At 41.4% G+C, this 26,484-nt stretch overlaps 1 protein-coding gene and 1 non-coding gene across 2 annotated transcripts in view; both read right to left on the reverse strand.

The window, feature by feature from the left end:
* Positions 1 to 1,200: 1,200 nt before the first annotated feature.
* The window catches only part of WIPF3 (WAS/WASL interacting protein family member 3), a 112,129-nt gene continuing 86,845 nt past the window's right edge, over positions 1,201 to 26,484 (reverse strand). Inside the window, exons 8-9 of the mRNA XM_073009009.1 lie at positions 13,938 to 14,014; positions 1,201 to 3,762 (exon numbers count right to left, since the gene is read on the reverse strand). Coding sequence (XP_072865110.1) covers positions 3,739 to 3,762; positions 13,938 to 14,014 — 101 coding nt within the window. The 3' untranslated portion in view covers positions 1,201 to 3,738. The remainder of the gene's footprint in view (positions 3,763 to 13,937; positions 14,015 to 26,484) is intronic.
* On the reverse strand, positions 5,635 to 5,738 carry LOC119626344 (small nucleolar RNA U13). Its single transcript, XR_005242520.1, has one exon. It is a non-coding gene; the product is annotated as a small nucleolar RNA U13 (small nucleolar RNA).

Raw genomic sequence — 26,484 nt, forward strand, 5'->3', positions numbered from 1 at the left:
TGGAGTCCACAGCCCTTCCCATTAACTTGCTCCCTCTCTAGGAACCATGTCTCCCACACTTAACTCCATAAAAAGTGCTTACACTTCTAGCTACTTCACCACTGCCATACTCAGTGTGACTTTGAAGTTCATCATCCACTTTGTAGATTGTCTTCGGCCCTTACTTTTTCTTCCCCACTCAGACCGGCCCTTTTGGCCATGAAAGAGCCAATCTGTGCCTCCACCAATAAAAGCGATAAAACGGCCCCTTAACTAATTCTGATGCAAAGTGTGTAGTAACCAGCTTTGAAATTAGTTTCTAGATGAGATTTATTTCAGGAACATCTATGAATTTTAATGACTGCTCTCTCATTGTTATCCAGCAGCAGAGTTAGTGAAGTGTGGTCTGAGCGGCTCAGTGAATATTGAATGGAGTGCCTGGGATGCAGCCAGCAGAGCCCTGTTTGTGCCCAAGCACGGAATCAGCAAACTGACTGCTCCCCGGGGTGCAGGGTGTGCAGTCACTGGCTCCGTTGTGATCCAAGGGCTGAGGGCTTGCTCATGTGTATTACATCATTGAATCTTCACCAGTATACACTCGGATACATATTTATGTCCCCTTTTGACAAAAGAGGAAGCTGAGGCACAGACTGTAAGAGGCAACGTGTAAGAGGCAAAACGGAGATTCAGATCCTGGTTCGCCCTCCAAGCACTATCTCTGAGATAGCTTGCCTAGCAGATAAATCTCACCTCCCCTGAACCCTGTTCCCAAAGGTCCACCTTAAAATGCTGCGGGGGGATTCAAGACGATTCTGTTCCTACAGGAGGCTTTTTTGAGGGGTTTACTGAGTTGGGAGTGGGGCTAAGTGCACGTAGGGTGAAGGTTGTTCTATTTCAACACAATTTAGCAGAATTTATAAGCAATACTCCGCCCATTCTATGTTAATCAAACTGAATATAGTGTTACCTACTTTTTAAAAAATGCACCTGAGAAATTTTTTTTTTCTTGCTTGGTTTTTCCAAATATCAGTTAGGCTAGTTAGCTCAAGAAAGAAAGGCCCTGTTATCTAACACAGTATGTTACAGCAAGCACTATATCCATATAAATATCTATTTTTTTTCTGTCATTCTTAGAACTTCAACTTCTCCTGATCCTTAAAAATGTCTGGTTTAGATGAATATTGGTGATCATTGATGGGTTTTAACAAGGAAACAACTGGAAGCATTTCCACTTACTAAAGTTTATTAAGTACAAAGAAATTAATCTGCAGAAGGAGACATCAATAAAAATAAAATACAGGTGAAACATTGGAGGAGTCACAGACTGCAGTGTCAGTGAGAATATGTGACAATGGCGGGGACTGTATGACTCAGATGTCTCTAAGTATGAGTTTACAGTCAAGGGGTTAAACCTTTACACCGCCAAAGGAACTCAGTGCACCAGCATGAGCTCCAAGGGTTGTGAATTCAGTGATAGGTCTCAAGGGGAGATGGGATGCCACATTCCTGAGATTTCTCCCTAATTGCCATTTTTGGTTTCTGCTCCTTCCTCCCCTCTGTCCTTTTTTTTTGAATTAGGGTCTCGCTCTGTTGCCCAGGCTGGAGTGCAGTAGCACCATCCCAGCTTACTGCAACCTCCACCTCCAGGGTTCAAGTGATTCTTGTGCCTGAGCCTCCCAAATTGCTGGGATTACAGGTGTGAGCCACCACGCCCAGCTAATTTTTTGTATTTGAGTAGAGACAGGGTTTCATCATGTTGGCCAGGCTGGCCTTGAACTCCTGACCTCAAGTAATCCACCCACCTCGGCCTCCCAAAGTGCTGGGATTACATGCATGAGCCACTGCTCCCGGCCCCCTCTGTCCTTAAATAGTGTTATTTTAATTTCCATCCCAGCCACAGGGGACACGAATGCCTAAACACCTCATTAGGGCAGGCAGTCTACTCTGAAGGTGGAATTGCCTTTGTTTAGGGTCTTCTTAATCAGGATCATTAAAACTTTTATAATTATTTTATACAACTGTGAGGGCGGTGGAGTGGACAATGTCATAATAATAAATTCTGGCTTTTTGGAAATCTTCCAGAACCAATAAAACAAATTAGTTATGCCCAGAGCTGATGACCTGCAAAAACTTCTTTTCTATTGATTTAGCTGTTACAGTTTTGGCTTGATTCATTCCCCCAGAGACAGGAATGTGACCCTGGCTCACTTGCTTCCATCTGGAATGAGAAGGCACAGCACTGCGGCAGGACACCACCTGGGTCTTTACTCCAGACAACAGTGAGGCAGATGCAGTCATGTTTGTCCACACCCTCCTGACCAGCTGCCTTTCTGGATGGCTTGGTCTGGACACGATATCCTTCGGGGGTGAATGTGTGTGTGGGGTGTTGCAAAGCAAATTTCTTTTTCACTGGCTTCCCTCCCCTCCCTGCCTGATTTCCTTTAAAGGGCAGCTATTTTGAGCACAGCCCAGGGATCAGTCTGTTTCCTTCTATTTTTTCTCCTTCCTCTGTCACAGTCTTCCCCGACCAAGGATGGGGAACATCAGGGATCAGGCAGCAAGCAAAAACACACTTCCCCTCCCTGCAGGATCAAGAAGAGGGAGTGAAGAGCAGGCCCAGCCCAGCCTGCCCTTTTCCATATTCAGAGTGGCTGAGCTTGCACACATCTCCCCACAGACAGGTGCTCACCACAAGGGAATGAATGTGGAGTTGTCAGGCAGGGTTCTCCTTTAGCTCAGAAGGGAGCTAGGTTTTGCCCGATGGGTGGCTCCAAGGGTCCTAAGAAGGGGGCAGTGAGGCACCAGGTATTTGTGGCAGGTATTTCACGCGATGTTTCATTCTACACTTTTTCATGCCATATTTTCCATGAAGTCTACACTTAAAGCCAGGGCAGAAGGGGAGACCTCTGAGATACAAGTGGTAGTTTAGCATAATGATGAGTTGTGTATGTTTTTAATCTGCAGGGAAGAAATAGCAAAATCTCGTAAAGCTGGCTACCGGGATGGGACTGGGAACCTGGAGGGAACAGAAGGAAAGTGACGGAGACTTGGGCACTAGGGACACTGTAAACAGTAGGAGCATTGGCTACTTGGAGGATTATTCAGTTACAAAAAGGGCCCTGTGGTCGGCATCTGAGGGGCCAAGCCCACTCTTGCCTTTACTTTGTGATATATTTACATTAAGCAGAAAAAAAAAAATCCCTGTACTGCAAAATGAAAGCGAGACATGGCATCTCGTTCCCTGGAGGCTGCGCGGCACTGTCTGGGTGTGGGGAACACACTATTTCCTCTGAGCTGCGTCATTGATAAGGCATTGTTTGGTTTGATTTTGCAGTTAGTGTGATGAGAATATAAAATCATGCCAATAAGAAGCCATTGTGGATATTTATAACTTTGGGGCTACCTGCAAACGAAGGACTCTCTACAAACGGTTCAGAATCTAGGAAGGGCCAGCCTGCAAGCGTATTCACAGTCATGGAGTGGGCACTAGGTGGAGGGACAGGGCTCTATCTGAGCTGACAGACAAATGCCAAGATGCAGTGTAAAAAACGGAAAAATGAGGGGTGTTTTAAAAAATATTACTGAAATAAAAGTCCATTAAAATACTGCTTTAAAGCCCGTGCAAACCACATATTTACAATAAATAAATTCTCAATTCCAAGCCTGTATGCCAACTGAATTACAGCTTGAGCATGGAGTGGGCGGGGTCTGACATGTTCCGCAACCTGGAACCCCAGGACCTTGGCTTCATCTGTCTTCTCACCGAAGAGTCTTCAGAGATAACTGTGGAAATATAACAGAACATTACCAGGTGGAGTTAGAAGACTCTTGCACATGAAAGCCCTCCTCCTCCACCTCCCCCAAACAGGCTGGGCACCGCAGCTTCTCATTCATGCAAGGCTGTCAAGTTTGGGGAGATGCTTATGCAAAGAGCTGCTTTTTACCCAAGGGGCTGTGGGTGGAAACGTGATGAAATGGGATATGTAGTTGATGGTATGTGAGGACCTAATACTGTCTTATAAACATTTATAGAACCGATCATCAGAATTCACTTGACAGAAAGCTCAGGGAAATCAAAAAACGTGCTGGAGATCCCAAGTCAACGCAGTGGAAAAGCAAGAAACAGATTTAGGCATTCGGACTTCCAGCCCAGGGCTCCCACCCATGCACTGACCACTCTATCCAGAAAAAAGGGCAGTCCCTGGGGTATTGTTTGCAACGTCTAGAACCCAGTGATTTCTCTGGGTGATTGTTTTGTGTCTCACTGCAGTGAAAATGAATTAAGATGGTATCCAGTGAGATATAAGGATCTTTTTGACTGTGGAATGCCCAAAGGAGACATTACAATCCACCTTGACTAGACTGGCAGGCGGAGATCAAAACCACCAGACTCAGGTGATCTGGGTGCACGCCTGCCATGAAGCTGGGAACCAGATCCTGCACAATGTCTGACACATTGGTAGTGAGGAGGATTCTTGTCCCTGGAGATTCTAACATGCCAGGAAAAGCAGTGAGGCCTTATGGAAGAAGCACTGGACAAGAGGTCAGAAGGTCTGGGCATTGTGACATGGGCAAGTTCTTCAAATTTCCACAGCAGTTTTCTATAAAAATGGCATTAAAGGTATCTCTCCAGCTTCCATCACAGGGTTATGAAAAGGACTAGATGATATAACTTATGCAAGCTAACTGAAAAATGTAAAGAGCCATACAAATATGAAGGAACATGATTATGATTATTACTATATTTTCCTGATGACGGGAATAGTATAATCATTGTAGAAAACTTGGAAATTGCACAAATGCAAAAAGAAGAAAGTAGAAGTCAGCCATAGTCTTCCAGAGTGAATGCCTATTAACGTTTTTTCTCCGTTTTTATTGTGGTAAAATATAAATAACATAAAATTTACACTAGTAACTTTTTTTTTGGTGGGGGGAACAGAGTTTCACTCTTGTTGCCTAGGCTGGAACGCAATGGTATGATCTTGGCTCACCGCAACCTCTGTCCATGGGTTCAAGCAATTCTCCTGCCTCAGCCTCCCAAGTAGCTGGTATTACAGGCATGCGCCACCATGCCTGGCTAATTTTGTGTTTTTAGTAGAGATGGGGTTTCTCCATGTTGGTCAGGCTGGTCTCGAACTCCCAATCTCAGGTGATCCAACTGCCTTGGCCTCCCAAAGTGCTAGGATTACAAGCATGAACCACCACACCCAGCTGACTAGTAATCATTTTTAAGTGTCTAATTTAGGGGTATTAAATACATTCATAATGTTGTGCAACCAATCATCAGTACCCACTTTTGTTTAACTCTTTTCATGTTGTAAAACTGAGACTCTGTACCCATTAAACAATACCTCTCAATTTTCTTTTTCCCTCTAATCTCTGGCAAGCACCAGTCTACTTTCTGTCTCTACTACCGTTAAGTACTTATGTAAATGGAAGCATATAGTGTTTGTCTTTTGTGAGTGGCTTATTTCACTTAGAATAATGTTCTCAAAGTTCATCCATATTGAAGTATATTTTAGAACTTCCTACTTTTTAAGCTGGATAATATTCCACTGTACATGTGTATATCACATTTTGTTTATCCATTCATCTATCTATGATACTTGAGTTGCTTCTACATTTTATTTATTTTATTTTATTTTTCCAGGTTCAGGTCAGATGGGTAATGTGCCAAGGTTGTAACAAGGTTCAGAGGTGGCACGTCTCACACATGCACATGAATACCCAATCATCGCGCTCATGAACTACAAAAGGATCAAGCTGCTTCTACATTTTAGCTACTGTAAATAATGCTGCTATGAACCTGGGTGTACAAATACCTCTTCCAGGCTCTGCTTTAGATTCTTTTGGGTATATACCCAGAAGTGGAGGTGCCAGATCATATGGTAATTCTGTTTTTTATTTTTTGAGGAACTGCCATACTGTTTTCCACAGCAGCTGTACCATTTCACATTCTCACCAACAGTGCACAAGGGTTCCATTTTCTCCACATCTTTGCCACCACTTGTAATTTTGTTTTGTTTTGATAGCAGCCATCTTGATGTGTATGAGGTGTTGTCTCATTGTAATTTTGATTTGTATTTCTCTAATGATTAGTGATGCTGAGCAACTTTTCCTATGCTCATTGGCCATTTGTTTATCTTCTTTGGAGAAATGTCTATTCAAGTCCATTGCTCATTTTTAAATTAGGTTATTTGTTTTCTTGTTGTTGAGTTTCATAAGTTCTCTACATATTATGGATATTAATCTCTTATCAGATATATGATATGCAAATATCTCCTCCCATTCTGTGGGTTGCCTTTTCTTTTTTATATTGTCTTTGATATGCAAATTTTAAAGATTTTCACGAAGTCCAGTTTGCTTATTTTTTCTTCTGTTGCCTATGCCTTTGGTGTCATATCCAAGAAATCACTGTCAAATCCAATGTCATGAAGCTTTTGCCCTGTGTTTTCTCCTAAGAGTTTTACAGTTTCGGGTCCTACATTTAGGTCTTCGATTCATTTTGAGTAAATTTTTGCATATGGTATTAGTAGGGGTCCAACTTCATTCTTCTACATGGGGATATCCAGTGTTCCGAGCATCATTTGTTGAAAATACTACCCTTTTCCTATTGAATGGTCTTGGCATGCTTGTTAAAATCATTTGACCATATATGCAAGGGTTTACTTCTTTTTATTCTATTTGTTTATTGCTTTTTATTCTATCCCATTGGTCTATATGTCTGTCTTTACACCAGTACCACACCGTTTCAATTATTATAGTTTTGAAATAGGAAGTATGAGTCCCCTAGATTCTTCTTCTTTTTCAAGATTTTTGTGGCTACCTCAAGGAGTTCCTTGAGATTCCATATGAATTTTAGGATTCTTCTTTTAGGATTCTGGGTTTTTCTGTTCCTGAAGACAATGTCATTGAGATTTTGGTAGCGTTTATACTGAATCTGTAGATTGCTTTGGGTAATATTGACATCTTAACAATATTAAGTCTTCTAACCCATGAACATGGGATGTATTTGCATTTATTTATGTCTTATTTAATTTATTTCAGCCGTGTTTCATAGTTTTCATTATACAAGTCTTTCACCTCTTTGGTTAACTGCTAAGTATTTCATTCTTTTCTATGCTATTATAAATGGAATTGTTCCTGTAATTTTCTTTTCAGATTGCTCATTGTTAGTATGTAGAAATACAACCGTATTTTTGTATGTTGACTTCGTATCCTGCTACTTTGCTGAATATTTCTAACAGCTTTTTTTCTGGTGAAATCTTTAGGGTTTTCTACATATAACAACATATCATCTGCAAACAGAGATAATTTTACTTCTTGCTTTCCAACTTGGATGCCTTTTATTATTTTTTTGTTGCCCAACTGCTCTGGATAGACTTCCAGTACTTTGCTGAATAGAAGCGATGAAAGCAGGCATCCTTGCCTTGTTCCTGATCTTAAAGCAAAAGCTTTCAGTCTTTCACCATTGAGCATGTTCACTGTAGATTTTTCATATATGGCTTTTATTATGTTAAGGGAGTTTCTAGTTTATTGAGAATGTTTTTAATCATGAAAAGGTCTTCAATTTTGTCAAATGCTTTTTCTGCATCATTTGAGATGATCATGTGTTTTTTCCCTTCATCCTATTAATGCCATATATTGCATTAACTGATTTTTATATATTGAATAATCTTTGCCGTGCAGGAATAAATCCAACTTGGTCATGGTATATAATCCTTTTAATATACTACTGGATTTGATTTGCTAGTATTTTGTTGAGAATTTCTGCATCAATGTTTATAAGGGATATTGGTCTGTAGTTTTCTTGTAGTGTCTTTGTCTGGCTTTGGTATCAGGATAATGCTGGTCTCATAGAATAGATAAAAAATGTTCCCTCCTCTTCAATTTTTTGGAACGCTTTTAGAGGGATTGGGTTAGTTCTTTGAACGTTTAGTAGAATTCACCAATGAAGCCATGAAGTCCAGAGCTTTTCTTTTTTGGGAGACATTTGATTAATGGTTAAATGTCCTTACTAGTTAAAAGTCTATTCAGATTTTCTATTTCTTTTTTTTGGTGGGTACATAGTAGGTGTATATATTTATACATGAGATGTTTTGATACAGGTATGCAATGAGTGATCATCACATCATGGAAAATGGGGTATCCATCCCCTCAATCATTTATCCTTTGTGTTACAGACAATCCAATTATACTCTTTGAGTTATTTTAAACTGCACCATTAAATTATTATTGACTATAGTCACCTGTTGTGCTATCAAATAGTAGGTCTTATTTATTCTTTCTATTTTTTTATACCAATTAACCATCCCCAACTCCACACCCCCACTAGTTTGTAACCATCCTTCTACTCTCTATCTTCTTTTTCTTTTCTTTTCTTTTTCTTTCTTTCTTTTTTGAGACAGGGTCTCACTCTGTCACCCAGGCTGTAGTGCAATGGTGCAATCCATAGCTCACTGCAGCCTCAAACTCCTGGGCTAAAGTAATCTTCTCTCCCAAGTAGCTCTCCCAAGTAGCTAGACTACAGCCACGCATCACCATGGCTGGCTAATTAATTTTTTTTTTTTTTTGTAGAGACAGGGTTCACTATGTTGTCTAGGCTGGCTCAGACTCCTGGCCTCAAGCAATTCTCCCACCTTAACCTCCCAAAGTGCTGTGATTACATGTGTGAGCCACCATGCCCAGCCAGACTTTCTATTTCATTGAGATTTGGTCTTGGTAGGTTTTGTATTTTTAGAAATGTGTCCATTATATCTAGGTTATCCAACTTTTTGGCATAAAATTATTTATAATACTCTCTTATAATCCTTTTTATTTCAGTTGGATTAGTAGTAATATATCCACTTCCATTTCTGATTTTAGCAATTTGAGTCTTCTCTATTTTTTCCTTAGTCTATCTAACTAAAGGTTTGTCAGTTTTGTTAATCTTTTCAATAACCAACTTTTGGCTTTGTTGATTTTCTGTATTGTTTTTCTATTCTCTATTTCACTGATCTCTGTTCTAATTTTCTTCATTTCCTTCCTTCTTGCCAGCTTTAGGTTTGGTTTGTTCTTCTTTTTCTAGTTCTTTACATTGTAAAATTAGGTTGCTGATTTGATAATTGTCTTGTTTTTTAATGTAACAATGTATAGCTATAAATCTCCCTCTTAGCACTGCTTTCAGTGTTCCATAAATTTTGGCATGTTGTATGTTCATTTTAATTAATCTTCAGGTGTTTTATAGTTTCCTTTCTGATTTATTCCTTGTTCCATTGGTTGTTTAAGAGTGTAGTGTTTAATTTCCGCAAATTTCTGAATTTTCCAGTTTTACTTCTGTTCTAGATTTATAATTTTATTCCACTGTGTTAGGAAAGATATTTTTGTCTGATATCTATCTTTTGTTTTTGTTTTTTAAGATGGAGTTTCACTCTTGTTGCCCAGGCTAGAGTGCAATGGCACAGTCTCAGCTCACTGCAACCTCTGCCTCCTGGGTTCAAGCAATTCTCCCGCCTCAGCCTCCCAAGTAGCTGGGACTACAGGTGCCCGCCACCATGCCCGGGTATTTTTTGTATTTTAGTAGAGACAGGGTTTCACCATGTTGGCCAGGCTGATCTGGTACTCCTGACCTCAGGTGATCCACCCCGCTAGGCCTCTCAAAGTGCTGGGATTACAGGCATGAGCCACCATGCCTGGCCTGATATCTATCTTTTAAAATCATTTAAGACACTTAATTTGTGACCTAACAAATGATCTCTCCTGGAAAATGTCTCAGGTGCATTTAAGAAGAATGTATATACTGCTGTGTTGGGTAGAGTGTACTGTATATGTCTGTTATATACAGCTTTTTTGTGTTCTCTATTTCTTTCCTTATCTCCTGTCTGGTTGTTTCACCCATTATTGGGAGTAGAATATTTGATTCTTCAACTATTATTATAGGTCTATTTCTCACTTTATTTCTGTCAGTTTTGTTTCATGCATTTTGATGGTCTGTTATTAGGTGAACTAATATCTGTAATTGTTATGTCTTCTTGCTCTGTTGAACCTGGTATTAACATATAATGTCCTTTTTGTTTCCTGTAAACTTTTTCATTTAAAATCTATTTTGCCTGATGTTAGTAGATCCACCCCTGCTCTCTTTTGATCACAGTAGGAATATCTCTTTCCATCCTTTCACTTTCAACCTATGTGTTTTATAGCTAAACTGAGTCTCTTGTAAACAGCATACTGCTAGATCAGATTTTTAAAAATCCATTCTGCCAATCTCTATCTTTTGATTGGAAAGTTTAATCCATTTACATTTGAAGCAATTACTGACAAGGAGGGATTTACTCTGTCATTTTGCTACTTGTTTTCTATATAGTTTTTTTGTACCTCAAACCCTTTCTTTTCTGTTTAGTTGACTTTTTTTTGTAGTGAAATGTTTAAATTTGTTTCTCATTTCCTCTTGTATATATTCTATAGCTATTTTCTGTGTTGTTACCATGGTGTCTTAGTCTTTTCAGGCTGCTATAACACTGAGTAATTTATGAAAACAGCAGAAATTTATTTCTTAAATTTGTAGAGGCTGGGAAGTCCAAGATCAAGGCACCAGCAGATATGGTGTCTTGTGAGGGCTTGCTGTCTGCTTCATACATGGTGCCTTCAAACTACAACTTCAGATGGTGAAAGGGATGAACAAGTTCCCTTAAGCCTATTTTATAAGGGCACTAATCTCATTCATGAGGGCTCTGCCCTGATGATTTATCATCTCCCCAAAGGCCCAACCTTTTAATACTGTCACATTAGGGTTTAGGTTTTGGTGCATGAATTTTGAGGGACACAAACTTTCAGGCCATAGCCCATAGGAATTACACTTAACATCCTAAAGTTATAACACTATAATTTGATTTTATAGTAGCTTAGATTCAATAACATACAAAATATCTGCTTCTTTACAGCTCCATCACCACTCCTTTTAGTTGTTGATGTGAACAAATTACATCTTTATATATTGTGTGCCCCAAAACATAAATTAATAAGTCTTTTAAATACACTAGTCTCTTAAATTATGTATAACCCTAAATATATAGTTACAAACCAAAGTTACAATAACACTAGCTTTTAAACTAAAAAATTTAAAAATGTTTTATCTTTAAATCATGTAGAAAACAAAAAAGTATAGTTACAAACTGTTGTTACAATAATATTAGCTTTTACACTTGGCCATATAGTTATCTTTAGTGAGGTCACTGTTTCTTCCTACAGCTTCAAGTTACTGTCTCATGTCCTTTCATTTGAGCCTTTAGGACTCCCTTGTGTATTATTGCAAGGCAGGTCTAGTGGTAACAAACTCCCTCAGCTTTTGTTTATCTGTGAATATCTTAATTTCTCCCTCACTTTTTAAGAATGGTTTTGCCAGATACAAAATTATTGCTTGACAGTTTTTTTCTTTTAGCATTTGGACTATATGGGCTCACTACTTTCTGGCCTTCAAAGTTCAGATGATAAATTTACTGACAGTCTTACTGAGGATCCCTTGTATGTGAGGAGTCACTTCTCTCTTGCTGCTTTCAAGATTTTCTCTTTGCCTTTTGAAAATTTGATTATAGTGTTTCTTTGGTGTGGCTTTTTAGTTCATATTACTTTACTGAGCATCTTGGATGTTTATATTCATGCTTTTCAACAGATTTGGGGAGTTTTGATCTATTATTTCTTCAGAGAGTCTTTTTTACCCTTTCACTTTCCTTTCTCCTTCTAGAACTCCCACAATAAGCATGTTAGTCTGCTTGATGGTCTCCTGCAGGTCTCTTAGGCTTTGTTCACTTTTAATTCTTTTTCCTTTATGTTCTTCTGACTCAATAATTTCAGTTGTCCTATCTTCAGGTTTGTTGATTCTTTCATCTGCCTGCTCAAGTCTGCCTTTTACTCCCTCTAGTAAACTTTTCATTTCATTTGTTGTATTTTTCAGCTCTAGAATGTTCTTTCCTCTTTATTGATACTTCCATACATCATTTTCATACATCATTTTGTTCATACATCATTTTCTTTACTTTCTCCACATTTTCCTTTAGTTCTTTGAGCATCTTTAAGACAGTTGTTTTAAAGTCTTTGTCTAGTAGATCTTCCCTCAGGTCTTTTTTAAGAGCAGTCTCTATTGATGTATTTTTTTTTTTCCTTTGAATGGGCCATACTCTCCTGTTTCTTTGTATGATGTGATTTTTGTTGTTGTTGAAAACTCTACATTTTAATCTAATAATGTAGTAACTCTCGATATCAATTCTTTCTCTCCCCTAGAGTTTGCTGGTTTTTCTTATTGTTTTTGTTCGTTTTATTTTTTTGATTGTTGTAGGCTGTCTCTGTGCTAAGAATCAGCCTAAGGTGTAATCTTAAGGTCGTCTTGGTCTTTTCTGAGCTCGTGCCTTTCCTTGGGCATATGTGGTCACTTTCTAATTTTCATCATATATGTAGTAGACTTTGAATGTTCATCTTTAATGTTTGGCTCCCAAATGGGGAAAAAAAAGAGAAAGGACAGGAGGAACAAAATGGCCACCAGCCCTTGAAATCCCCAGGAGGCCACTTCAGCCAGAGGGAAAGGGATTTACAACAATAAGAGGAGGTACAACAATAAGAGGAGGTGCAACAATGGCTGCCCATCTCTTTATTTGTACCTCTGTGATCAGAAGCAGCAATAAGCAATCAGACAACAGATTCCCCAGTATCTGGAGGACAGGGTTTTTTTTTTGTGCCCACCTTGGCTCCGCAAGCTGTGTGCAAGCGGCTTCAGGAACACGTGCCCAGTTGCCTGCCATGGGCTGGGGGGTGGAGGACGAGTAGTTACTATTGTACTAAGAGCACAATTTACTGTCCAAGCTTTCACCTGGAAGTTGCAAGCCTTTAATGAATCCTAGAGTTCCAAAATACATGAGACAAATTATATCAGACAGATTCTGCCAGTGCAATTGTTGTCCACAGATTCCTGGTGCTTTCTCCTCTGCCGTCTTCTCAGAATGCTCTCTACCTGTTAACAATATTGTGTATATTCTTCCTGTCTTTTTTCCTATGTATATATACTTCTTCCTTAACTACAATCATATGCAGTTTTGAACCTGTGATCATCTGAGAATCGTTACTGCAATTCTTACATCATCTGTGGTTATAAAAGGGTAATACTTATCTGCTAGAGGATGTACTTTTTCCTCTGAGGAACTCATCCTAGCTTCCAGGAACCTAGCCTCTTCCTTCTCAGGTCACTTTCCTTGATATTCCACACAGCTGCAGAATTGCCTGGTTTAACTGCAAGTGACTCTGTAGTCTGTCACATATGATTCGGAAATGGGGAGACTATTGTTCGACTGAATACATGTTTTCAAAGAAACAAAGGACTTTTAAAGATGTGCAGGGAGACGTTGTGTCCAGGTTAGGAAATACTTTTGTTTAAGATGCCCTGGGTGAGACTAAAGGTGTTTCTTCAAGGACTGTCTTATCACAAAAGCAGCTGTCTGACTTCCCTTCTAGTTCTGTTCATTTCTTGTAGGTACTAGTACTTGAATTGTGACTAAATTTGGCCAAAATCAATTATAACATTGGTGGGGGAAAAAACACTCCAAGTGTGCTAAAAGAAACTATGTATTCTATAGATGAGAGAGAATACTGAATTATATTTTGTACATGTTATTCAGTTTTTCTCACAGGCCATCATAACCGAGGAAGAATGAGAAGTGATTGGCATGATTGTTGCAGAATGTCAGAGTTGCTAAACTTGCTTCTGTATGTAGTGGTGATTCCAGGGAAGCCCTGCCTTTTGTCACACTTCAGATTTTGAAATGGTGAGTGTTTCATTCTAGCTTGGAACAAAGGTCCACCAAATGGCTTTCCCTGAGGAAAAGGAGTCTGAGGAAAAATATAAACCTGTTAAGGAGAAAGCATACCCTTACCATTTCTGTGCCCCCTAAGGATAATTCCTGGTTTTACATTCAGAGACATGAGTCTTGTGTTACCTGAGAATTTCTGCCTTTGATATCATCAGAGCTCTGCCCGACTGCCTCTGCTTGGAGCCAGGGACCAGGTGTCCGGCCTGAAGGAAAAAAGAACAATCTCATTATCTATTGGCCCAGGGACCGGGTGTGCATGCTTCACAGAGAAACTTTCTCTAAACCAGCACCTAAAGCAATGAAACCTTCAGGATCCTGGCCCTAGACTGTTTCCACCACTACCATCTTCTACGTCAAAGACGATGGATGCAGAAGAGTCATGTCTAATACACTGAGAAGAGAACAAATTATTAAGGCCTATCATCTAAATGCATGTTAGAACTTCTTTACCAAAATATACCATCTCCAGGGATGCTTATCCATTATCCACAATGTGCCCAGCAATACTAGGGCTGGATAAAAAAGTAAAAGGTGAGTAACTGCTGACATAAAATCAGGCCTACCATCTATGAGGATCCAAATCATTCTCTCAAGTGTATTGTGCTTAAGTATTACACAAGTTACATATGAATATATTCTTATAGTTAAGAATTCAAATAGTAAAGAAGATAATGGAAAAAAAACCCCAAAGTTCCTCTTCTTGTTCCTCCCCCAGTCCCAATTTTCTATCCCAGAGTCACCATGGCTAAAATCTTGGTGCTTATCTCTTCAATTTTTGTTTCTTTTTGGTATTTCCATACATACATCTGTATATATACAGATACATGTTTTGGTTGGTCTACCCAAGTTTAAATCCCCATTCCTAGGTGTTCCAGAACTCTCCCTTCAATTGGTTACTCCAAATGGTATTTCCTCTGCTGCACTGGTAGGACACCTATCTATTCTGTTTCTGTCATGAACTAGGCATTAAATAATCATGTCCCAAAGTCTCCAGGACAATCTAGATTGCTGTGCTATTTAAAAAGCAACATGAAAAGCATGAATGTTCATTATACATTATTTATAATAGTGAACAATTAATGACCTGTGTTCAACACAGGATTTTAGGTAATGTAGGGTTCAGTATTACATGATGGAGTACTAAGCACCTGTTTTTTTATTATTTTATTTTTCATTTTATTTTATTTTTGAGACAAGGTCTCCCTCTGTCTCCCAGGATGGAATGCAGTGATATGATCATGACTCACTGCAGCCTCAACCTTCCGGACTCAAGTGATCCTTCCACCTCAGCCTCCTGTGTAGTTGGGATCACAGGTGTGCATCACCACACTCAGCTAACTTTTAAAATTTTTTGTGGAGACAACGTCTCACTATGTTTCCCAGGCTGGTCTCAAACTTCTGGACTCGAGTGATCCTCCCGCCTTTGCCTCCTAAAGTTCTGGGATTACAGGCACGAGCTACTGCACCCTGCAGGAAACTGAATATTTACAAAGACCCATTTTGGAGAAATGAATTTGTGTAAATAGAATGATAACTATTTTAAAAATTCATTGAGAAATACACAATAATATTCTGAAATGTTTCCTTCTAAGTGGTAGAATCACCATTTTAAAAAAAGCCTCTCTCTCTTTTTTTTTTTTTGAGACAGTCTTGCCACAGGCTGGAGTGCAGTGGTGCTATCTCAACTCACTGCAACCTCCGCCTCCCAGGTTCAAGCAATTCTGATTCCTCAGCCTCCTGAGTAGCTAGGACTACAGGCACTTGCCACCATGCCTGGCTAATTTTTTAAAATATTTTTAGTAGAGACAAGGTTTCGCCATGCTTGCCAGGCTTGTCTCGTACTCCTGGGCTCAAGTGATCCTCCCACCTTGGCCTCCCAAAGTGCTGGGATTATAGGCATGAACCACCATGCCTAGTCAAAAAACTCTCTTAAGAAACATGTTTTCAACTTTTCTACAACATATATAATATGTAAGTCATTATAAAAACCTTTTAAGGTAAGGTACAATTTTTTAAATTGGACTATCATGATGAAGGGTCTCTAAAACTTGTAACACATTAATCAAATGGGCACTGTAATTTTCATTAAAACTTTTAAAATTAATGGGTGCACTTGTTCTAGAATAAAGATATTTTAGAGCAAAATATATAGTAACTGCTAGATTTTTAGCTAGTTTATTAACTGAACAAAAAGTAAAAAAATAAAAATACAAAAAGAAGAAAACACTAATATACAGCCCTTTGTCTAATTCCATAAGACAGGGTAGACTTGGAAATGATTGTTCTTAGATTTAAGAAATTCCTGTCCACTACAGAAGACCTTCTAGGCCAGGGGTCTGCAATCTTGGCTTTATTGACATTTGGGCTATATCATTCTCTGTTGTGGGGGTGGTCCTGTGTATTATAGGATGTTTAACAGCATCCCCAGTCTCTACGCACTAGACACCGGTAGCACACCCTAGCCCCATGCTCATGGCCACTTGTAACAACCCAAAAATGACTCCAGACATTGCCAAATGTCTCCTGGGAGGCAAAATTTCCCCTGTTTGGGAACCACTAGGCATAAAATAGGCTTCAACATAGGTTAGCAATTCCCACTGGTTTTCTTTCTTTTCTTTTCTTTTTTTTTTGAGACAGGGTCTTGCTCTGGAGTGCAGTGGCATGATCTCAGCTTACTGCAACCTCTGCCTCCCAGGCTCAAGCAACCCTGTCACCTCAGCCTCCTGAGCAGCTGGGACTACAGGTGCACACCACCACACCTGGCTAATTTTTTATATTTTTGGTAGTAAAACATGGGGTTTCAAATAGAAAAATAGAAACATGTAAATAGAAACATGGGGTTTTGCCATGTTGGCCAGGATGGTCTTGAACTCCTGAGCTCAAGCGATCTGCCCACCTCAGCCTCCCAAAGCGTTCGGATTATAGGCATGAGCCATCGCACCTGGCTCTTCCCACTGGTTTTCATAAATATGACAAGAAACAATATCAGAGGCATTAAAGGGGAATCAGTTTCTCCCTAAAACAGAAAGGCAAACTCTATCTTATAAAAAAATAAAAACAAAAAAACAAACAAAAAAATCACTGCTGCTAGAAGTGAGTAACTGGGACTTAGTCAGGGTTTGTCAGAGTGCTTTTAATCCAAATATTCCCTTAAAGGGATTTTCCCTTATGAGATGCCACCAGAATCTCAGAATTCAAAAGCAGAGTCATTCTGCTGAAGTACTCCTTCACATGGGCTCCCTTCCCACAGAAGGGCTTTGCAGATTCACCAGATCAGGGGTTTTCACACTTGGGATACTGTAACTCATCAGGAGAAATATCATTTACTTCTCTCCTCAATCTCATGCACCTGCTGCACTTAAGAGCAGGCTCAGTGGACACTGCTTCTGTCTCGTGTCCACAGATGGTTCCTCTTCCCTCCCATTCATAACCACCCAGAATAACCACCAGCCCTGGGCTGCAATTCCTGCAAGCCAGGGAAGGAGCTTTGAAGCAGACCTAACTGTCAGCTCTGGGCCAACACCGTCTGACTAAGCTATGGGCTGCCCTGGCATCAGAGTGGAGAGGCAGTGCAACGTGGTGCAAGGAGCGCCGGACCCCGGGGCAGAAAACCTGGACTCTAGCCCCAGCTTTGCCACCAGCTGTAAACAGGGGCAGGCCCCTTTACTTCTGCCTTGGCTTCTCTAGCTGTACAGGAAGGAGTTAGGCTGGCTGACCTCAAAGGGCCTTTCTTGTTCTTACATTGGAGGCTTCTCATGATCTCTAAGTGAAGGAAATGACAAGTGTGATTGGAAATGATCATTCTAGTATCTTCTAGGTTTACACCTTAGAGACCGCGTATCTGACCTTTCCTCTCATCCCCCACTGTTGCTATCATCGTTCTGGCTGGTATGAGAGCCTCCATCACTCCTTCCTCAACCTCCTCCCTCGTAGAGAACCGAGCCCCCTCAGTCTCTGAGAGAGGTCACCCTACGTACCAGCAGACCTCACTTCCTGTCCACAGGTGCTCGGGCCAGAGGTGAGCTAATCATATTCTCTCTCCCGACAACTTGCAATTTAAAACTTAGATTTCAAGATCGTTAAGAGCAACGTACATGTATTATAAAAACTTGAACTAATTAGTAAAGAAAATGGAAATCATCCGACATTTCACCATTGAGTGCTAACCACTTTTAATATTTTGGTGTACAGGCTGGGCGCAGTGGCTCACACCTGTAATCCCAGCACTTTGGGAGGCTGAGGCAGGCAGATCACTTGAGGCCAGGAGGTGGAAACCAGCCTGACCAATGTGGGGAAACCCTAAAATACATAAGTTAGCTGGGCATGATGGTGCATGCCTGTAGTCCCAGCTACTCAAGAGGCTGAGGCAGGAGAATTGCTTGAACCTGGGAAGCGGAAGCTGCACTGAGACAAGATTGCACCATTGTACTCCAGCCAGGGCAACAGAGTGAGATCTAATCTCTAAATAAATGAATAAGTAAATATATAAAATATTTTGGTGTGCATATTTCTAGTCTCTTCTCTCTTCTATTTGATCTTCTCCCTTTCTACACAGATACACAAATTTATTTATTTTTAACAAAATGTAGATTTTATTTTATATACTTTTTTGTATACATTTTTTGGTATTGTTTTTACGTAACAAGTTGTTTTTACGTAAAAAGGTAAACATTTTCCCATGTCACTAAATATTTGATAGCACCATTTTTTAATGGTTACATAGCGTTCCATTGTATGGCTCTGCCTGCATTTATTTAACCCCAATACTGGAGATGTGTGCCATTTCCAAATTCTTTATTATGTAAATGGTTCATCAATGCATATATAAGTGAACGTTTTAATTTATTAATTCAACAAATACGTAAGGAGTGTCTGTGTGCCTCACTTTATTCTGAGAGCTGGAAATAAGCCAGTGAATAAAAACTGCTGCAGTCACTGCCATTCAGGGCCTTACACTGTACTGTGGAGGCAGACAAGTAACAGGTAAATAATGTCTGGAGGTGATAAATGCTTTGAAGACAATTAAAAAACAGTGTAAACAGAATAAAAAGTGATAGGGCAGGAAGAGCTTCTATCTTATACAGGGTAGTCAGGGGAGACCTCTCTGATAAGTTACTGCCATGGATTGAATTGTGTTTCTCCAAAATTCATATGTGGAAGCCCTAGCCCCAGTGTGATGGTATTTGGAGGTGTGGCTTTTGGCAGGTCATTAGGTGTAAGTGAGGTCATGAGGATGCGACCATCATGATGGGATTAGTGCCCTTATAAAACAGGACACCAGGAAGCTTGTGTGGCACCAAGTGTGCACACAGTGAGAAGGTAGCCCTCTGCAAGCCAGGAGGAGAGCCCTCCCCAGAAACTAAATTGACATGCACCTTGATCTTGGACTTCTCAGCCTCCAGAACCATGAGAAAATAAATTTCTGTTGTTTGTGCCACCCAGTCTACAGTATTTTGTTATGGCAGCCTAAGCTAAGACAGGTACCATTTGATCAAAGATCAAGAGAAAGTAGGGAGACAGTCATGTGGATATTTGGAGAAACTATACCAAAAAGTACATAAAATAAAATCTAAATTTTGTAAAAAATAGTTTGTATATTTAGGTAGAACAGAAGTTGATCAAATAAAGAGAGAAAAGACCAGAAATATGTACACCAATGTATTAAAAGTGGTTATCATCACTCAGAATCAGATATCAGAAGGAACAGCAAATGCAGAGCCCAGGAGCAAAAATGTGCTTGGAATGTTCTGACAGGTGTTGTTAGAGCACAATGAGGTAGGAGGAGAGTGGTGAAAGGGGAGGGAGGCAGTTCACGTAGGTCTTATGAGCTATGATAGGAATTTTCAGTTGACTTGGGGCGAGATGGGGATTCCCTGGAGGATTCTGAGCAGAGGGTAGTGACTGGACTTGAGCTGTAGACAAATCACGTGGGCTACAGTGTGAAGCAGTGGAGCCTGTTAGCAGGTTCCAGCAACAATCCGGGTGAGGAATGACAGTGGCTTAGGGCAGAATGGGAGTGGCAGAGGAGGTGAGAGTGATCAGATTCTGGCTGCATTTCAAGGACAGACACCCGAGTTCGCTGGTAAGTTGGATGCAGGAGTAGAAGAGAGAAGTCAAAGACAACTCTGAAGTGTGTGGTATAACAAAAAACTGAGAAGGAGTCAGTGTGCAATGGAAGGAGAAACGAGACAGCTGTCATAAAATCTAAATGAAGAAGTGTTTCAGAAAGAGGGAGTGACGGGCTGAGGCTAGAGCCTCTGACACTGTAGTTGGCAACATGGAGATCCACTGGTGGCCTTGGTAAGAGTGCTTACCATGGTGCAGAGGGGAGAAAGCCTGGGAGGACTTGGCTCCAGAGAGAACAGGGGGCGGGGAAGTGGAGACAGTATTGGCTAAGAGAAGAGCAGAAAAATGGTTCAGGGACCAGAGTAGGTCCAGGGAGATACTCTGTAGACATTACAGCACATTCATGGGTTCAAAGAAATAAAGGATTGTCCTGGAAGGACAGAAGCTGTGGTAAAAGAGTGGGGTGCTGGAAGACAGCTTTTGAAGAGGTATGGTCAGCAGTAAAAACCAGGTTTCGCCAAGGAAAGCTCATCAGGGCAGAGGTTCTTACTCCCCAGCTGCCTTCCGCAAAGATGGAAATAAATACCCTCCTACTGGCAGTGTGCTTTGTCCTCTGGATTCTCTGTCTTGGGACATCTAATCCTTTAATTTTTATGACATGAACTATTCCATACTGTTGAAGTTACTGCAGTGCCTAATGGAGAGGTTCCATTGCTAATGGAAATAACAGTGAGTAGTTTTACTGTTAAGCGTAAAGTAACTCTATTTTAAAATAGGAGTTGAATCATAAAGCGATATCACCTCATACCCATTAGAATGGCCACTATACAATAAAAATAAGATAAGATAAAATAAAATAAAAACCAGAAAATAAAAATTGTTGGAGAGAATATAGAGAAATTGAAACCCTTGCACACTGTTGGTAGAAGTGTAAAATGGTCCAGTAGATATGAAAATGGTATAGCATTTCCTCAAAAAATTAAAAATAGAATTACCATATGATCCAGCAATTCTACTTTGGGTATTGAAAGCAGGGACTTGAACAGATATTTGTACTTCCATATTCAGAGCATTCACAAAAGTTAAGAGGTGGAAGCAGCCCAAGTGTCCATCAGGGGATTAATGGATAACAAAATGTGGTACATCCATACAATGGAATACTATTCAGCCTTAAAAAGGAAATAAATTTTGACATATGCTACAACATAGATGAATTTTGAGGACATAAGCTAAGTAAAATAAACCAGGCTTAAAAAGACGAATACTATATAATTCCACTTATATGAGGTCCCTAGAGCAGTCAAATTAGTAGAGACAGAGAGTAGAAGGGTACTGCCAGGGGCCGGGGGAAGAGGAGGATGGGGAGTTGTTCAGGACTCGGGATATAAACACAATTATGTTTGAAATGTGAATTATTCATGCACATGTGAGGTACTTGTTTATCTAAATCTCTCCAAAGGGTAAGGGCCTCAGTGAGTATCTGTTGATAGGAAGATGATGTCATTCTTTCTACCATCATTATGTTAACAAATATTTGTGATATTTGCATTTTTCCCAAAATTCCTACTGACAGTTTTTGTTCATTTTCTTTTTATTGTTGTAAAATACACATAACATACAATTTACCATTAGTGACATTTAGTACATTTACAGTGTTGTGTAACCATCACTTCTATATAGTTTCAAAATGTTTCTATCACCCCAAAAGGAAAATATAACTTTTTTTTTGAGACAGGGTCTTGCTCTGGCACCCAGGCTGTAGTGCAGTGGCATTATGGCTCACTGCAACCTCCACCTCCCAGGCTCAAGCAATCCTACCATCTCAGCCTCCCAGGTAGCTGGGACTACAGGTAGGCACCACCACACTCGGCTAATTTTTGTATTTTTTCACAGTGTTGGGGTTTCGCCATGTTGCCCAGGCTGGTCTTGAGCTCTTGAGCTCAAGCCATCCACCTGCTTTGGCCTCCCAAAGTGCTGGGATTACAGGCATGAGCCACTGTACTCAGCCTAAATTTTTTTTTCAGAGAGAGGATCTCACTGTTGTGCAGGCTAGAGTGCAGTGACACAATCATAGCTCACTGCAGTCTCAAACTCCTGGGCTCAAATGATATTCCTGCCTGAGCCTCCCCAGCAGCTGAGACTATAGGAGCACACCACCATGCCTGGCTAATTTAAAAAAATTTTTTTTACAAAGACAGAGTCTTGCTACGTTGCCCTGGCTGCCAAAAGAAAGCCTTGCATCCATCAGTACTGACTCACCATTCCCTTCTTCCCCTTGTCTCTGGAAACCACTAATCTATTTTCTCTCTCTGTGGATTTGCCTCTTCGGGACATTCCTTCTAAATGAAATTATACAATGTGTGGTCTTTCGTTTCTGGATTCTTTCACTTACATAATATTTTCAAGGTCTGATATAGTTTGAATATGTGTCCCCACCAAATCGCATGTTGAACTGTAATCCCCAGTTTAGAGGTGGGGCCTGGTGTGAGGTGTCTGAGTCATGGGGGCAGATCCCTTACGGCTTGGTGCTGTCCTTGAGATAGTGAATTCTTGCAAGGTCTGGTTAAGTGTGTGGCATCCCCTCCAAACACTCTCCCTCTTGCTCCGCTCTGTCATGTGACACAAGTGCTCCTCATTCGCCTTCCACCATGACTGGAAGCTCCTGGAGGCTTCCCAAGAAGCAAATGCTGGCATTGTGCTTTCTGTACAGCCTGCAGAACTGTGAGCCAATTAAACCTCTGTTCTTATAAATTACCCAGTTTTAAGTATTTCTTTATAACAATGTGAGAACAAACTCACACAAGGTTCATCCATGTTGTAGCAATGTATCAGTGCTTCCATCCTATTTTTTGTTGAATCATATTGTATGGCCACACCACATTTTGCTCCTGTGTTCATCAGTTATTTCCACCTTTTAGCTATTGTGCATAGTGCTGCTATGAATATTTGTGTAAAAGTTCTTGTTTGAACACTAGTTTTAAATTCTTTGTAGCCTATACCTGGGAGTGGAACTGATGGCTCATAATGGTAATTGTATGTTTCACTTATTGAGGAACCTAATGCATTTTAAAAACATTAGGAAAAATAAAACAAAACTAGGCTGGGCGCGGTGGCTTACACCTGTAATCCCAACACTTTGGGAGGCCGAGGCAGGAGGATCACTTGAGGTCAGGAGTTCAAGACCAGCCTGGCCAACAGGATGAAACCCTGTCTGTACTAAAAATACAAAAATTAGCCGGGTGTGGTAGTGCATGTGCTACTTGGGAGACTGAGGCAGGAGAATCACTCGAGCCCAGGAGGCAGAGGTTGCAGTGAGCTAAGATTGCGCCACTGCACTCCAGCCTGGGTGACAGAGTGAGACTGTCTCAAAAAAATGAAACAAAACAAAAGAAAACACACACACACACACACACACACAAACACAAAACTAAACAAAGCCATTCAATCAATGGAAGAAAACAGCAAACACCTGCAGAGTGGAGACAGTGGTGATGGCTAGTGGAAGAGCTAAGCGTGTGTGCTCGCGTGTGTGTCTGCGTGTGTGTGCTCACGTGTGTGTCTGCGTGTGTGTGCTCGCGTGTGTGTGTCAGAGAGACAGCAAATGAGCAGGCGGGGACAGAGAGCACCCAGGCTACCACAGTGCGCGAGAACACACTCATCTGATGGAAACAACACTGTGTCCCAGACCACAAAGTACTCATCTTGGGGAGCCAGGTCAACAGTGAGCAAGAAGAAAACTGGTAAGGAGAAATGTAATCAGACAGGCATACGCCAGATCTGATTCACACTAATATAATTATCAAGGTTCTGCATTCGGGCTCACAGGGATGACAGGAACATGCATATTTAATTTCGCTGGGAGGCTGGTGGAGTACTTCGTGTCCACTGATGCCACATCAATCTAAAACAGTATCTTAATTTTGAAATTGCACTTGCCCTTTCAAGTCTATGCAATGTCAGTTCATTTAATAGGCTTTTTAAAAAACTGCTCCTTTGTAAACATCAGGAGATTATTTTTGGTGCACAGACTGCTAACTGCGCCCTCCTGGCAAGCTGTGTGCGGTGAGGGGGTGTAGCTTTTCTTCTCTTCTTGAGGGTGCCAGTGAGCACCATGGGCATAAAATGCAGCTAGCTGTAGATTAGAACTGACTGAATCTGAAGGTTGAGGGCCCCCACAGCACATTACTGAGAAAGACTGAAGAGCAGAAAGAGGTTTTTAGGAATCTGTTTTCTGGAATGGTTTAGGGCAGAGGAGCAAAACATGACCAGCAGACCAAATCCAGCCCACACCTGTTTTTGTAAATAAAGTTTTATTGGAACACAGCCATGCCCATGCATTTATGTATTGTTTGTGGCTGCTGATTGATTTAATAATGAGCAGAATTGAGTAGTTACAATCGAGACCTGCATTACTTCAAATATGTATTCTCTGGTCCTTTACAGCAAATGTTTGCTGACCTCTGGTTTAGGGTATAGGTTACAATTAAAAAGCCTTCAGGGCCAGGTGGGTGTAAGGGAAAGCTGTGGGGCTTATGGCATGAACGTGGCCAGTCAGCAAACCCTGCCTCAGGGGAAGGAAAGGAGCCTGAATGAGCCAGTAGCTGGGATTCTGTACATGTGCATTTTCCAAGGGCACAGTTATTTCAATACTGCCAATAAGTATAATGAATTAAATTAAGAAAAACAGTATACATTCTTGATTTACAACTTGGTGACAGTATAATAAAAGGAATTCCTTACTTCCCCCCTCAGCTGTCTGTCTAGGTCACCAAGGTCAAATCCCGTTTATTAAATGCTTGCGTGGACCTGGATGTCTGGGAGGGACTGAGTTGACCCTGTTCATTGGCAGCTTATAGCCTCCCGTCACACAGACTAGACCTACTTCACGCACCCCGGCTGATATCATGGCCATGTCCTTCATTGTTCTATATTTCCATCTCCAAACTAATGGCCAGCAAATCAAGTCCTTGCCCTTGCTCCACCCCATCAGTCCCAGACCTGTATACCCTGCGCTCCACCTGCCACATGGCATTTCCCCCTTGTAGCCCTCTAGCCACCTCCCCTCACCATGAATGATAGGAATCCCATCACCTCCCCCTGAAACCTCCAGTTCCTTCTTGGTGTCACATCCTCCATCCAGCCCAAGGCAGGCACTCCTGGGACCCTGGCTCCTCCACCTTTCTTGATCCTATCTGGGCCTGGTTCTCCAAACCCTGATCACTCTGAAGACCTCCTCCATCCATCCTCCCCTCGCACAAACTCTTTTTTTTTTTTAAGATGGAATTTTGCTCTTGTTGCCCAAGCTGGAGTGTAATGGCACGATCTTGGCTCACTACAACCTCTGCCTCTCAGGTTCAAGCGATTCTCCTGCCTCAGCCTCCCGAGTAGCTGGGATTACAGGTGTGCGCCACCACACCCGGCTAACTTTGTATTTTTTTAGAGACAGGGTTTCACCATGTTGACCAGGCTGGTCTCAAACTCCTGACCTCAGGTGATCCTCCCGCCTCGGCCTCCCAGCACAGGCTCTTATAATGGCTGGCTAACAGGTTCCCTGACCCTGGTCTCTACCTCCTCTGATCAAGCCACTGGTTAACTGTCTCAACCTGCATCTCATCATGTCTGTTTTCAGAGTTCACCACGGCCAAATGGAACTGGCCCTGGTTCAGACAGATGTAGGTTCAAAATTCCTGGCTCTGTATTTAATCTGCTGTGAGGCTTTAGACAAGTCACTTGGCCTTTTCCCTGTCTGGAAACTCTCTGCATTAAGGACAAATGATAAGGTATGCAAAGCACCTAGAACAGTGCCAGGCACGAACATCCACAGCATCCGCCGCAGGGTCCATGACGGCCCTGGAATTGTCGTCTAGTGTTTTCACTGACAGGTCTTCCCTGCTTACAGGTTCACCCTCCAATGCCTTAGGCGGGACACAGACTATTAGAAGGCACGCTTATCTCCTTGTCCCCGCAGGTTCATGTGCAGGCAGCCCCGTGCAGCCTGGCTCCTTCTGGCCCACTCTGAGATCTGGCTGCCTGTTGATGAAGGGGGTCCCTTGGCTCTGCTCTCCCTGCCATGTGGAAAGTCCCGTGAGGCACACTCTGTGACCACAGGGGGCCAGGCTCAGTTTCCTCATGTGTGAGTCCTGCTGCCTGAGGGAGTAAAGGAGCCTAATTCTGGGTGCAGTATTAGGAGGTCTGCTGCTGGGGAACCTAAGGTGTGTCCTCCAATAAGAACACGAACACTTAGGTTTTTATCAAGCTGATTCCTGTGCATATTTCACAAGATGGGAAAAGCAGTGTTGTATATGGACATATACACAACACTCCCGACCTTGCACCTCCGGCAGCCTGTATGGTCTTACCCAGCCAGGCACCTTGGGCCCTGACATACCACGTGGGACATATGGTTTGTACATGCACCAAGCACAATCACGCTCTCTCCTGGGTCTGTCCTGTCCTCAGCCTGGATGCCTTCCCACCCACGTGGAACTGTGACCCTCTCTCTCTGACTTTCAAGCCCCCAGCATCCACCTGCACCCCCATGCCCAATGAAGTGCCCTTGGCACTCTAAACAATCACTGATTAAGACACTCTTATGGAGTCTAATTCT

The sequence above is a fragment of the Chlorocebus sabaeus genome, chromosome 21 (assembly GCF_047675955.1).
Source record: "Chlorocebus sabaeus isolate Y175 chromosome 21, mChlSab1.0.hap1, whole genome shotgun sequence".
Classification (NCBI taxonomy): domain Eukaryota; kingdom Metazoa; phylum Chordata; class Mammalia; order Primates; family Cercopithecidae; genus Chlorocebus; species Chlorocebus sabaeus.